General features: G+C 38.2%; 1 protein-coding gene across 17 annotated transcripts in view; it reads right to left on the reverse strand.

The window, feature by feature from the left end:
- Positions 1-15545, reverse strand: part of ERCC8 (ERCC excision repair 8, CSA ubiquitin ligase complex subunit) — a 69748-nt gene that overhangs the window by 5850 nt on the left and 48353 nt on the right. For all 17 annotated transcript variants that reach the window (XR_016220782.1, XM_070056737.2, XM_089313201.1 and 14 more), the window contains 2 exons: positions 7465-7662; positions 2148-2228 (listed from right to left, as the gene is read on the reverse strand). Coding sequence is in view for 16 of the 17 variants with exons in the window: in XM_070056737.2 (XP_069912838.1) it covers positions 2148-2228; positions 7465-7662 (279 nt within the window). In the remaining variant the exon portion in view is untranslated. The remainder of the gene's footprint in view (positions 1-2147; positions 2229-7464; positions 7663-15545) is intronic.

The raw sequence follows: 15545 nt of genomic DNA on the forward strand, positions 1-15545 counted from the left end.
GCTGGAGTGGAAGAGGAGCAACCGGGACTAGAACCCGGCGCCCATATGGGATGCCAGCGCCGCAGGTGGAGAATTAACCAAGTGAGCCATGGCACTGGCCCTGCTGTAAATCTTAACTTTCAAATTTAGGTGTAAAATATATTTTGTTAATATGTTTATATGATTGTAACAAATCCCCCATAAAAATTCTCTTTCATATGGTTTTTGATATAGTCTTATTTTCACAAGGGAACTGAATATAAGAAAAAGTTTTCAGAATGTCAAATTTGTTATCTGATTAACTTTTTTCTATCTCTATTTAAGATGCTTTGTTTGTATTATGACCTTAAGATATTTCTATTTTTTTCTCCAACTTAAAAATTATTATATATAAAATCTCTTTAGATTCTAAGTTTTTTATATCATATAAACTAGGATAAATGTTGATAAGCAACAGTAGTCAGAATAGTCCTTAGCAGGAGATACACTACTTTAATTTAATTTTAAAATTTTTATTTATTTGAGAGGCAGAGGCAGAGATAACTCTATTTGCTGGTTCACGCTTCAAGTGCCTGCAATGGCCAGGCCTGTGTCAGCAGAAGCAGCAGCCAAGAATCCAATCTAGGTCTTCTATGTGGAGAGCAAGGATGGAAGCACTTGACACATCACCTGCTGCCTGCTTGGTGAATATTAGCAAGAAGTCGGAATTGGGAATAGAGCTAGGACTCAAATGCAGGTACTCTGATTTGGGATGTAGGCATTCCAGCCAGCATCTTAACCACTCAGACAAGTATCTACCCCGAGATACACTAGCTTTAGACAACCTTTATCTCATTACCTTTTGATGTAAAAGTAAAAACAACAAATAAAACAAAAAGCAGAGGCTACCACTTGAGGCCAGAGTTCAAGGTCAATCATTTTTATTTACCCTCACTGCATTTTTAAGGCTCTTTATTCACTCTTATTATTTATTATAATATATAATATAATATAATTATTAATTATATTAATTTATGCTCTAAGATAGGCACTGTCAGCTACTGGTGGGAATGGAAATCGATAAGCTTTGACACCGTGAATAAACAGCCTCAAAATGTCATATATAATAACTCTAAATAATTCTACTTCTAGGATTACACCTAAAGAAATAATCAGAAATATGATTAATTCATAAACAGACAGGGTTGGCGTTATGGTGCAGCAGGTTAAGCCACTGCCTCTGAGCTGGCGTCCCATATCAGAGCATTAATTTGAGTCCCAGATGCTCTGTTTCTGGTCCAACTCCCTGCTAATGTGCTTGGGAAGATGGTGGATGATAGGCCAAGTATTCAGGTCCCTGCCATCCACATGGGAGACCCAGATGGAGTTCCAGGCTCTTGGCTTTGCTTCAGCTCAACTCCAGCTGTTACGGCCATTTGGGGAATGAACCAGCATATGGAAGATTTCTCTCCCTCTGTCACTGTTTTTTGAATAAATGTATCTAAAAATTATAAACAAATATTTAACTTGAAGTTGCTTGTAATAATCAATGGAAATATTTTTAAAAAGACATTTAAATTGTGAGATATGACAGAATATTATATCACTAAAAACAATGTTCATCTACTTATCAATGATATAGAAAAAGGCTTATTGTATAACACTAATGGGAGAAGATGCCAAGATGCATGATATTAACTATGTTTTTAAAAAAGTATGCACATAAAATTGTTGAACTCTTAGTATAGAATTGGTCTACTGTGTATAAAGTTAATTGAAAATGGATCTTTGTGGAGAATGGGACTGGGAATAGAAGAGGCAGGAGGAGGGGGTGGGAGTGTGGGTATGGTGGGAAGAATCACCATATTCCTAAAGTTGTACTTATAAAATGCAATGAAGTTTGTATTCTTTAAACCAAAGGCTTCTTTAGGAAAAAAAAAATGAAAGCATGCACAGGAGAAAAACAAGAACAAAGTAAATAAAAATGCTAATACTGATTAACTCAACTTGAAGCTTTTCTAGTTTTTTGATATTTTTCTGAATTTTCAAAATGTGTTACAACAGGCAAATTACTTTTACAATACGAAAATGGTAAGAAATGCTTTACAAGTCTCTTCCACATCAAGTAAGTTAATAAAATGCCATTTCTTATGATTTACATGTCACTATAAAATTTCTACAATATTTACCTCATCATCATCTGGAACTGGTTCACTTAAAGATGGCACCCAAGCAAGAATATTGCAGTCTCTGCTACCACTATAAAGTTCCTATAAAACAGGAAGCAAAAAATATGATTGCCAATCAATTCAAAAGGAAAATATAGCACTTTTTTGAAAAATTTTTTTAGTTATTTGAGAGGCAGAGTTAGAGAGAGAGAGTGGGAGAGACAGAAAGCGAGGTCTTCCACCCACTGGTTCACTCCCCAAATGGCCACAATGGGTGGAGCTGAACCAATCTGAAGCTAGGAGCCAGGAGCTTCCTTTTGGTCTCCCACACGGGTGCAGGGACTCAAGCACTTGGGCCATCTTCCCCTGCTTTCTCAGGCATAAGCAGAGAGCTGGTTTGGAAGAAGAGCAGCCAGGACACAAACCAGCACCCACATGGGATGGCAGTGCCATAGGCTGACACTGAACAAATTATGCCACAGTGTTGGCCCCAATAACTAATTATTAAGGTAGATTAATTAGGTTAATTCTATTTCTACTCCCTACAACTTGGCTGATGTCCTGTTTCTTTTATTTATTTTTTTGAGATATATTAGGATATGTCAGAGCTTCCTAATGGTATAAACATTTTACAAAACAATCAATATCCTAGTGGCTTTGATTACAGTATCCATATATTTCAAGTGTTAGAGACAGAATAAAAGTAATTTGGCCTTCTCTATCAATAACTGAATCACAATAGTGACTTCAATGAAGAAATGATATGAGTTTCTACTAAAACAGGATGAAAGTTCACAGTATGTTTTATTTAGCTTATAGCTGCATAACCGGCTGGTATTCAACAGAACAGGCTGAAGCCCCAGTCCCTGTGCCAGTTGACAATGTTTCTTTCATAATATTAAGCTTGGATTGATGCACAGTATTTGTAATTGTCTTTAAGGATATGTTGTTTGCTCATGGCTGAATGATGCTCACTCCTCTCCCCAGCAAAACTAAGGGAACATGTTAAATTGTCTACAAATGAATACATCTCTATGGGGCAGTGAAATTCAGGGGATGTACACTGGTACAATCTTTTCTAGAGGATAAGCTCTCAGTATATATCACAAAGTTTTCTATGTATTTCTAGGAAGTTATGCTGAAGTCACACATGAAATTCAAGGATATCATCAGTGAAATATTTATAATGACAAAAAAATAGAACTGATTACCCAAGAATAGAAGGATAATTATTACTGATGATGTATTCATGTGATATAACAGTACACAGTCATTAAAATTGATTTTTAAGGGCTGGCGTTGTGGCATAGCAGGTAAAACTGCTGCCCGCAACACCTATGTCCCATTTGGGTGCTGGTTCAAGTCCTGGTTGCTCCATTTACGATCCAGCTTCCTGCTAATATGCCTGGGAAAGCTGTGGAATATGGCCTAAAACTTGGGGCCCTGCACCCACGTGTGAGACCAGGATGAAGCTCCTGGCTCCTGGCTTCAGACTGGCCCAGCTCCAGCTGTTTCGACCACTTGGGGAATGAACCAGTTGATGGAAGATCTCTCTCTCTGTAACTCTGCCTTTCAAACAAAAATAAATAAATCTTAAAAAAAAAAACCTGATAATTTCAATTCTCTATTTGACTATGAGATCTTGTCCAAGTCACCAGTATCAGTTTCTTCATCAGTGTAATAGGAAAAAATTGTATTGGAAGAGTAATGGCATGGAAAAATACTCATAAGGTCAAAGAGGAGGATATAAAGAAATAATTTCAAGAGAAAATATAAAACAGATCAATAATAATAAAACTTTAGTGCAAAGGGTAAAGGACTAAAAAGAAAAAGCAACAGAATGTTTAGAATTTCTAAAACCTTGAACAGCTATGTGAATTTTTGCCCTCACAAATATATTTCTGTATTTCTACATAAATATCATTAACAATAAGCTCTTCCCCACCCCACTCTGGTTATGCAACCATTTAGCTTTACTACTATGTATCTCAAAAATAATTTGAGGGGCCAGCATAAAGCTGCCGCCTGCAGTGCCAGCATCCCATGAGCGCTGGTTTGAGTCCTGGCTGCTCCACTTCTGATGCAGCTCTCGGCTATGGCCTGAGAAAGCACTGGAAGATTGCCCAAGTTCTTGAGCCCCTGTACACGTGAGGGAGACCTGGAGGAAGCTCCTGGCTCCTGATTAGCGCAGCTCTGGCCATTGTGGCCAACTGGGGAGTGAACCAACGGATGGAAGACCTCTCTCTCTCTCTACCTCGTCTTCTCTCTCTGTGTAACTCTTTCAAATAAAATAAATAAGTCTTTAAAAAAAATTTGAGACATGGGAATGTTTAGTATCATTTATATAATTAGGGTTGGAGATAAAGAGAAAATAAGATAATGAAGTTACTTATAACGAAAAGCAGTCTAAGATTTTAGATGACTGGACTTTTTACTTAACTTATTATTTGGGAGAAATAATGCAGGGGAAGTGATGGCCACCTATTTCATTGAATGACAATGGTTTTGTATAGCAAGACTGATGAAAAAATTACTCTTATTCTTGAAAGTGGGGAGAGGACAGTTATTAGAGAGGAGGGTCTAATTAAAATAATCACAACGCCCTGTTAGTGATCAGGATTCACATTTATTATTGTTTTATTAGGATGTATCATAGATCTCATGTGTTAACAAAATTTAATCCTTTTCTCCTTAAAACAACAACAACAACTAGGGGCCAGCACTGTGGCATAGTGTGTAAAGCCGCCACCTGCAGTGCCTGCATCATATGGGCGCCGGTTTGAGTCCTGGCTGCTCTACCATGACTCTGCCATGGCCTGAGAAAGCAGCAGAAGATGGCCCAAGTGTTTGGGCCCCTGCACCCGTGTGGTAGATCAGGAAGAAGCTCTTGGCTCTGGATCGGCCAAGCTCCAGTAGTGGTGGCCATTTGGGGAGCGAACCAGTGGACGGAAGACCTCTCTCTCTGTCTCTCTGAAACTGCCTTTCAAATAAAATAAATAAACTTAAAAAATTAATAATAAAACCCCAAATATTGGCTGTATTGTAAAACCTGGAGTATATGGTTATACTCACTGTGTATGATACAAAGCTGTTCAGATGTAAAGTGCCCTTGAGCACTTTGGTTTCTCTGAGAAGGCAGGATACATACCCAAGATAAGCTGATCAGAAAAACTTATAATGCGATTCATAATAACTACTGACACACTGAGTGCAGACATATAAAAGATATGGATGTTCTGTAGATGTTCAAAAAAAGACAGTTTGGAAGCAGCAGCACTTAAGATTACAATCTCAAAACTCAAGTTAAAAGTGCAGTAAAAAGAATTGTTTTTTTCCCTGAACCATAACAGAGTAAGCTGTCAACATGAGGTTTAGTATCCTTGAACAGTTGTCTATATTTCCTATAAACAAGAGTGCTTTCCTTAATAGTTACAATACAGCTTAAAAATCAGAAAATTCATATTGATATACAAAGAAATACACTTAATCCTTAGCCTTCATTTCAGTTTCATCAACTGTCTCAGTAACAATCTTCACAGCACAAGGGTTTAGTTAATCACATGCTGCCATTAGCTGTCATGTCAACTTTGATTATTTCATCAAAGTGATACATACCAGGCTTCTTCAAAGTAAAATTACTCTTTTCTACCTTTGTATATAATAGTCTGTAGGGTGGTACTCTAAGGCTATGTAAGCATTCCATCCAATTTACTAATTTACTTATTTATATCACTGTGGACTCACAGATTTCTATTTTCATTAATGGATTATAATTCCATTGACTAAAATCCATTATTTATTTTTGATACTGTAGATGCCAGATTATTATATTCACAACAGAATTACCATTTTATTTTCAGATGCTGAATTTTGTGTAATAATTTGCAAAAGAGTTTTGTTGCTAAATGGATATAAAAGTTCTATGTTCTGTGACTTCTGAGAAATAATTATGTTCCTTTTTCAGAATCATAATAGGTGACATGGGTTAGGAGTTGGGGTCTTTTTGAAGCAGTGTAGTGATTAAAATCTTTCTGAGTTCATGGCATATGTAGAAATTATTTGTCAGGAGGCAACTTGTCCAAGGTCTCTGGCTGTCCCAACTGTTCCAAGAAGTGTGAGGAATGATTATCTTAGCATACTTGTAATATATTCTAGTTTATCTGAATTGTCATGAGGTTCCAATGTGGCAGAAAGCAATAATTTGTAGTCAGATTATCTAGGTTAAAATCTTGGCTGTGTCTTTAAGTCACTCTGGACAAGAAAAGAGGGAGAGTATTCTAAAAATTTCTTTGAACAGAGAATCATCCTTTGTCAATCATTTGCAAGCTTGGGGCAAGGCATGTCACTCTCTGAAGCTTTAGTTTCCTTCTTCCAGTGGTAACACTAAAAATACTTAATATCAGTATATCAAGAAACTGACAGATGCTAGCCTTAGAGTTCAAATAGTTGCTGAGCTGTGGTCCGGTTTAAGTTCCCAGGGAAGTGGGTGAGGCTGGTAGTCCCCTGGGGTGCTTCGTTCTGCAGTTGTTGACCAGCCAACAAGACATGTACTTGAATATTTTAATAATGGGTGCTGCACTGGTACGTACTGAAAAATCAGGCCTATGGCCAGGCAGAAAATTAGGTAATCAGTATTAATGAACGAATAGGAGTTTCACCAGGTGATAAAAGTCTCTTCAAGGTCTAATAATCCAGTTTTCATTCTACCAGTATTTATTATGAACTTCCTTTCCCTTACCAACAAAAAATGGGAAATGTCAACTACCTTGTTATAGTGGACTCATTTAAAGGAGTATGTCAGGTAAACTGCGCAAATGTACTGTGAAAAAAAAAAATCTGTTCCATATGTAACATAAAAGAGAAAGGTCAGGGCATTAAACAAATGAAAAACATAAGTGTTTGCTTTTAAACAATTACATGTGTTGCAGAACTTAAAAAGCATACCTTTAATTAGCCACTGACAGAAAACAAGAAAAAACAAAATTTTATACATACTCATACATAAACCCAGACATACACACTATTTTTTCATTTTTTACCCAAAATATTGTTTGCAAGACAGTCTCTAATTCACCAGAGATTTTCAACTGCTAAACAGACGGAGCCCATATGTTTTGGAACAAAATTTATCCTAAGCAAGTTGCACAGTAATAACGAATTTGTACATACATCCTATGCCATCTACAATCTAGGCTGTACTACCCTCCATTAAATAAACCCTAGCTCAAATGTGGATTAAATATATAATACCTCAGAATGAAATTGCTATATGCTCATGCAACTAGTCTGCTAAGCTAATTACCCCAACACTTTAAACTCCCTTAAGTATCATTCTTACCTGGAAATTAGATTGAAATACACAGCAGTCAACATTTTTATAATGTCCCTTAAGCATAGTTATCTGTTCTCCTGAGTAAACTGTATAAACAGCAATGGTGCTACCATATGGTACAAAAACAAATTCTGAACTGCAGCCGCAGGAGACAGCGAATTTCAATCCTTTTCTACTGTCATTACAAACTTTTCCATAGTTCACCTGTAGGATAAAAATCATAAAGTTACTCATTACTTAAATCTGAATAAAACAGCCAACAAAGACTGAACTACTTCAAATATTACAAAATTCTACAGAAAAGACTTCCAAATTTGAAAAAGTATTCAGTGTTCCAACAGAAACAACAATCACTGCATGACAGTACATTTTACATTAAGAAAGAGGAACCACATGGATCCTTCAACTTTGTGAAAAATGGAATTAAAGTTTATTCTGGTGCAGAAAAATTTTAAAATTCATACCTTCAAAAAGTTAATGAGAACAGTGTACTATGGGGGCCAGCACTGTGGCATAGCAGGTAAAGCTGCCACCTGCAGTGCTGGCATCCCGGATGGGTGCCGGTTCGAGTCCCAGCTACTCCACTTCCAATCCAGCTCTCTGCTACGGCCTGGGAAAGCAGTGGAAGATGGCCCAAGTCCTTGTGCCCCTGCACCCGTGTGGGAAACCCGGAAGAAGCTCCTGGATCCTGGCCTTGGATTGACCCAGCTCTGGCAGTTGCAGCCTTGAGGAGTGAACCAGCGGAGGGAAGACCTTTTTCTCTCTGCCTCTGCCTCTCTGTAACTCTACCTTTCAAATAAATAATTAAATCTTAAAAAAAAATGTGCGCTATGAAAAAATTATGCATGGATTTCAAAATTATTATGCATGAAAATAAACTTATCTCTTAATTCAGTTTCCCAAACTTTCTGAAATACCTTCATGCAAACAGTAAAAAACAAAACACAACACAACAAAAACGACCCAAAACCCGGAAGGAAAAATTTCACATTCCCACCTTACTACAAATAAAAATGCAGATTAAGACAATCCTAAAGAATCATGATCATTTAGCCAAAATTTTAAGGAACGTGACACTCAGTACAGGTGCAAGTGAGGTAAACATGTTGGTGCAACTCTAATTTGGTTATTCCTTTAACAGACCAAATGGTCTATTATTTAACAAAATAACAAAAATTTATTCTTTTGGGGGGTTATAACCTTTCATTCTTTTAATTAAAAAATTTTTGATTGTGGTAAAACACATGGAACAGAAAATTTACTGTGTTAACTGTAAGTATGAAGTCTTCATAAAGTTCACAGGTAATGTATATTATGAAAAAATAATTTTTTATCAAAATAAAACTTTTTTCAAGATTTATTTATTTATTTGAAAGTCAGGCAGAGAGAGAGAGAGAGAGAAAGAGATCTTCCATCTGATGGTTCACTCCCCAGATGGCTGCAACGGCCAGAGCTGCGCCAATCCAAAGCCAGGAGCCAGGAGCTTCTTTCAGGTCTCCCATACGAGTGCAAGAGGCTCAAGGAATTGGGCCATCTTCTACTGCTTTCCAGGCTATAACAGAGCTGGATTAGAAGTGGAGCAGCCGGGACTTGAATTGGTGCCCATATGGGATGCCAGCACTGCAGGCAGCAGCCTTACCAGCTATGCCATGGTGCCAGCCCCCAAAATAAACTTTTTTAAATGTATTCTTCCACAAACTTTTTGAAGTGCCCTCATACATTCACACTGTTGTGCAACCACTACCACCACAATTGCTACAACTCTTTTCATCTTGCAACCCTTACTCATTAAAGATGAGAGAGATTCTTACCCTTAAGTTAGTAATTACTCCTGGGATTATATCTTAAGGAAACAATTCAACAGCAAAAAGCTGTATGCCCAGTGGATTTCAATGCAGCATTATCCAGAATAGCAAAAATAACTGAGATAAGGCATATACTTACAATAATGTTATATTAATTCTAAGATTTATGTAAGTCATATGCAGAAAAAAAGACAAAGTTTAAGTATAAATAAGCACTGTAAATATTTTCAGCTTTATATAAATAATCATGTATCTGGAACAAAAATACCATTCTACACTGTACTCCAAAGGTGTAGTCAGCAAACCCAGTAGCAAAATGGGTGTCTCCAAGCATTAGTACACAGACTTCCAGACTCCACCCCAATTCTGCTTTAGAATCTTTATTTTAACAAGAGCCCTGGGTCATCTGTAAGCTCATCCAACTCCGAGCAGCTTTAGGCTAATAACAGGTTTACTTCCTGCTGATGATTTTGAGAAGAAGCTTGGGAGTGGAGTATAAAGGTGGCAGCTAGTCATCTGGAAATGAGGAGCATGTGGATCAGAAAATCTCCCTTCTCTGTAGCTAATATCAGAGTATAAATAGCGATTTGCCCTTTTCTCTTTTACAGGGGTTGGTTGGGAGTGTGGTGTATACATACAAACAAAAACACTGAGGGCAATCTGGATATATGCTGACCATCTGTGGACACTGCAGATGGCTTACTTATCCTCCAGACTGAAATGAGCACATGTGTTTAGCTACTTCATGGCTGCAGTGATGTATAAGGTTAAACATTAAACTTGCATTCAGAAGACTTGTGTTTTAAAATATACTTTTTTGGAGAGGCCCCTTATGAATAATGATTTAACCTTTGAGTTCCATTTTCCTAATCTGTTCAGTGTAGTTAAATATCATTTACCTAAGTTATTTTGATAAAGTAAATGAAAGAATGCATGTGAGAGCACCTGGGACATACATTTATCCAGTAAATTCTTAGATCTGTTAATTTCTATACATGTTTAAAAGTCTAACATTCCCTCATTTGCACTTTTGATCCTATACACGCAACCATTTATAGAATACTGGTGGTGGGGGAGGGAGATTAAAATACTTCTCCACTAGCAATTCTCTGTATCTTTGAAAAAATTATGAACTGCCAGACTGTGACTGGCTCATTGACATTTGTTTATCACTACACTTAGCTATAAACCCTACATTCTTTCCACTATTCCGCTATTTTCCACATTCTTTCCCAAATGTGAATTGGAAAGTTTACAGTGGGGAAAGGACATTGAAATCAGTTTACTAAACTCTTTGTCTGTTGCCTTTTTTTTTTTTAAAGAAATTATTTGACAGGCAGAGAGAGTGTGAACAACAGAGGAGAGAGAGCTCTTCTACCTGTTGGTTCATTACCCAAATTCCCAAAACAGTCAGTGTGGGCATTTGGGGCTCAGCAGCAAGTGCAGCTGGGACTTGAACCCAGGCACTTGTATGTGAGATGCAAGAGTGCTAAGCAGCATCTTAACTGCTGGGCAAAGAGATCTGCCTGCAGCTCACTGACTTATGCCTTTGACCATAGACCTTCCTCCTCCAATCCCTGCTACAACTGTCATATTAATCTTTGTAAATCACTCCTGTGATCAAATCACTTGTGGGCTCAAAAATTATTAATCTTTTCAATGCCTAAGGAAGGAAGTTCAAATAACAGCTTAAGGAAGGAAGGAGCGTCAATTATCAAGTGCTTACCAGGTGTCACACACTGTGAAGGGTGAATAAGGTACCCATTTTATGAATATAAATGCTTACCATAAAAAGCAGTGTGTGCAAGTGTTATAAATTTTTATGTAAGTATTAAAGACAGGCTACTATTGGCAATGATCTCTTTTTAGTTTTTAAGATTTATTTAAAAGTTGTATTTATGAAACACATTAAGTTTCTATACTTTAAATAAAAGGTTTTTGGGAAAAAATTTCAAAATGAACTATAAAATATTTATTTATGTATTCAAAAGGCAGGGTTACAAAGAGAGGGAGAGACAGAGAAATCTTCCATCCCAAATGGCTGCAAAGAACAGGGCTGGGCCGGGCCAAAGCCAGGAGCCAGGTGCTTCGTCCAGGTATCCCAAGTGGTTGGCATGGTCATCTTTCATTGCTTTCCCAGGCACATTAGCAGGGAGCTGAACTGGAAGTGGAGCACCGAGGACTCAAACTCACACCCATACAGGATGCCTGGCACTGCAGGCGGTGGTGGTGGCTTAACCTGCTGCACCATAACACCAGCCACTGGCAATGATGTCTTAAAGGTGGTATTTAAAGCAGGCCTTGAGATTTGTACAGGGGAGGAAGATTCTGAAGACTTGTGATAGTATCATGGTAAATCCAATTCCCTATCTTATTTGACTCCTCTTTGTTAATCAAAGACAGACATACAAATCTAGTCATTAAGTGAAAGTGTAGAGTTATGCAGAGATCCGATCACAAGGCAGTTCATTTTATGGTCTATCATCAGCCTAATAATAATGTGGGGCCGGCGCTGTGGCATAGAAGGTAAAGCTGCAACCAGCAGTGCCAGCATCCCATATGGGCGCCAGTTTGAGTTCCGGCTGCTCCACTCCCCATCCAGCTCTCTGCTATGGCCTGAGATAGCCGTAGTAAATGGCCCAAGTCCTTGGGCCCCTGCACCTATGTAGGAGACCCAGAGGAGGCTCCTGGCTCCTGGCTTTGGATTGGCGCAGCTCTGGCTGTTGCGGCCCACTGAGGAGTATACCAGCAGATGGAAGACTTCTTTCTCTATGTCTCTGCCTCTCTTTCTCTCTCTGTAACTCTGACTGTTAAAAAATTAATAGGTGATATTTCCAGAATGTCAACACTTGCCATATAAGATAATGTCATAGTTGTTTTATACATGTATTGTTTCATGTAATCTTTGATACAATACTATAAGTTACACAGCATTAGTATATAAAAAGAAAATAACCAAAAAAGTGAAGTAATTTTAATAAGGTCTCTTTGCTAGGAAATTGCAGAAGCATAAACTGACTCTAGACTATAGTAACAAAAACCACTGTACCATACTGTTGTACACTTGTACACTCTGATTCCATGAAGTGATGCTCACAGTACACTGCAGTACAAGTGACTGAAGGGTATTCTTGGAGTACCTATGCAAGACTAGAAGAGTTTAAAGAGAGGTTGTGGGGGCCGGCACTGTGGCGCAGCAGGCTAACACCCTGGCCTGAAGCACTGGCATCCCATATGGGAGCTGGTTCGAGACCTGGCTGCTCCACTTCCAATCCAGCTCTCTGCTGTGGCCTGGGAAAGCAGTAAAAGATGACCCAACTCCTTGGCCCCTGTATCCATGTGGGAGACCCAGAGGAAACTCCTGGCTCCTGGCTTCGGATGGCGCAGCTCTGGCCATTGCGGCCAACTGAGGAGTGAACCAGCAGATGGAAGACCTCTCCCTCTCCCTCTCCCTCTCCCTGCCTCTCCTTTCTCTGTGTAACTCGGACTTTTGAATAAATAAATAAATCTTAAAAAAAAAAATAAAAAATAAAAAAAAAGAGAGGTTGCGCCTGAGATGAATCCTGAAAGTTGAGAAGTAGTTAGGACAGGAAGGAGAAGGGTATTCTAAATCAGAGACAGCAATCTGGGCAGCTATTGGAAGAAAGGAGGAGGATGGTATATCCAAAGACCACTAAAGTATTTCAGCATGTCTGAAAAGAGGAAAACAACAGGGAAGTGGCAAGGCATAAAACTGGTGACGTAAAAGGCACTGCTTTATGAAGGTCTTGTACACAATGGGCAAAGGCATTCAGTTCTAATGATCTGAAATACTGAAGAATCACTGAAAGAGTTCCACTGGGAAGTGGGTTTAGGAAAAGGTAGAAGATATTGGAATATTTAAACAGAGATGACTCCAGCAGTGAGGATGGAAGGGAATACAGATATAAAAAAATGTAGGACAGAAGAATAGATAGACCTTATAATTGATTTAACAGCTAGGTTAAGGACAGGGAAGAATAATAGATTCCAATTCCTGACTTTATCAGTCACAAGGTGGCTGATAATCATACAACTAAGAGAGTAAACACCAGAATACACACTTGGAAACTGTATCTTCTCTTCTTGTGCCAACAGCTGCCTCTGTGAACCTTCCCTGTAGGTTTCTGTTCTGAATTCTAAATGAGGCAATGGTCTCCAGAGTATAGTTTATACACATACAGGAGTTTGCAAGATGATCCATTAAGGTATGAGAAGAAATTATGAAACTTTCTATTGCTTTTTTATAAAAAAAATTAAGAAGTAAAACTTTACTAAATTTAATACATACTCACAATAGTTTCTGTATGTAATTTATAAATAATTATGCATACATTAGAAGTATATATCTATACCTTTTTAACTAATAGGGATAATACTAATAAGGCAACAATATGCAATAAAAATCATTACTATTTATGGTATGCTTATTATTTAACAGGCACAATGCGACTCCATATACTTCTATTTTACCATTACAATTGGGTTTTACCTAGACAATATTCCTAATTTATAAATTGGGGGTGCTGAGTTGTTGTTACCTTAAATATACTGCCTAACATCCTCAATTACTAAATGGCAGGAATGGAATTTGTTTCTTGTTCTAATAGCCGTTTAAAAATTTGAAGACAGTGTGTTTACCCTTCAAGTTACCTTTTCCGGGATCAATAGCCCAACTTCCTGAATCTTTTGTAGGTGAGTTTCTGGGTTACTCTACTCATCTTTGCATGAATGACTTACTTTGGTCAAGTCCATTTTAAAATGTATTAGTCATTCTAAATGCATTATTCTAGCCAATAAAATAAAGTAAAATAAAATAAAATCCATAGGGCATGAATATCACTTTGAAAGAGAGAGAGCACAGAATACAACTGCATAAACAAATTACATATTCCTATATATTGGACCATTCTATTTATTACATTAAGTTTTGACACACATGCCACACTACTTTTCCAAAGCCACCTGTCATTTTCCCCCTCTCAAGCTTTACTGGCTTTACAAATTATTGAGAGGAAAGTCAAAACTTTATACAGGCCCTGGCATCCTTTTCTTTCTGCTCCTCATCTCCTGTTACCCACCTGCTATTCTAACACAAGAGCCTCCTAGCTGTTCCTCGAGAATCTCATACATGTTCCCATTCCAGAGTCTTTGTACTTCTTTACTTTACCCTCATTCTTATAACATAACTGACCCATCTATCCATCTATTGACTGATGCCTTCCATCCTCTTCCTGGAATGTAAGCTCCTTGAGGACGGCAGTTTTCTAGGTGTCATCCACAGCTATATTATACTGTCTGGCAATTTAGAGTCTTCAACTAATATTCATTAAACAAAGAGAAAAGGAATGCATGATCTGATCATGGACATGATACAATATGAGTAGAAGATTAAAAATTATAAATGATAATGCCTAAGTTTCTAGCCTGAGACGTGACAGGGAAGCATCTCATAAAGAACATGAGGGATTAGCACAAACTTAAGTAATCTAGATATAAGCAATTGTGACATTATAGTAATATTAGTATTAATGATGAAAGTGACACCTGGGGCCGGCGCTGTGGCGTAGTGGGTAAAGCCACCGCCTGCAGTGCCGGCATCCCATTGGGGCGACAGACTGTTCAAGTCCCAGCTGCTCCACTTCCCATCCAATATGGCCTGGGAAAACAGTACAAGATGGCCCAATTCCCTGGGCCCTTGCACCCACATGGGAAACCTGGAAGAAGCTTCAGGCTCCTAGCTTTGGATCAGCACAGCTCTGGCCGTTGTGGCCAATTGGGGAGTGAACCAGCAGATGGAAGACCTCTCTCTCTCTGCCTCTCCTTCTCTCTCTGTATAACTCTGACTTTCAGGTAAATAAGTAAGTCTTAAAAAAAAAAAGTGACATGTAGGTTAATCTGAAAGAGAATTATTAACGAGAAAAGATGATTGTGTTAGTAAGCTTTTCGTAACTGTAACTAAATACCTGAGAAAACTAGCTTTATAAAAAGAAAGGAAATTTATTTTGCCTCATGGTTTTAAAGATTCACAGTCCTAGGCTGGGCCCCCCTGGTTCTACCACCTGGCAGAGTGTGTGCAGAAGAACCATCATATGGTGAACCATGAAGCACAAAGAGCAGCTAGGCCTGACTCTGCGTTTATAACCAAGCCTCTTATGAGATCTACTTTCTAAGAGCATGCTCCCAGTGACCTAAGGACTGGACTGAAGTTCCACCCTGTTGGTTATTATCAACTTTTGACTTTGGGGTTTACCCAACTGCTTG

This window comes from Oryctolagus cuniculus, chromosome 14 (assembly GCF_051225735.1).
Source record: "Oryctolagus cuniculus isolate XC-2025 breed Fujian yellow rabbit chromosome 14, ASM5122573v1, whole genome shotgun sequence".
Taxonomy (NCBI): domain Eukaryota; kingdom Metazoa; phylum Chordata; class Mammalia; order Lagomorpha; family Leporidae; genus Oryctolagus; species Oryctolagus cuniculus.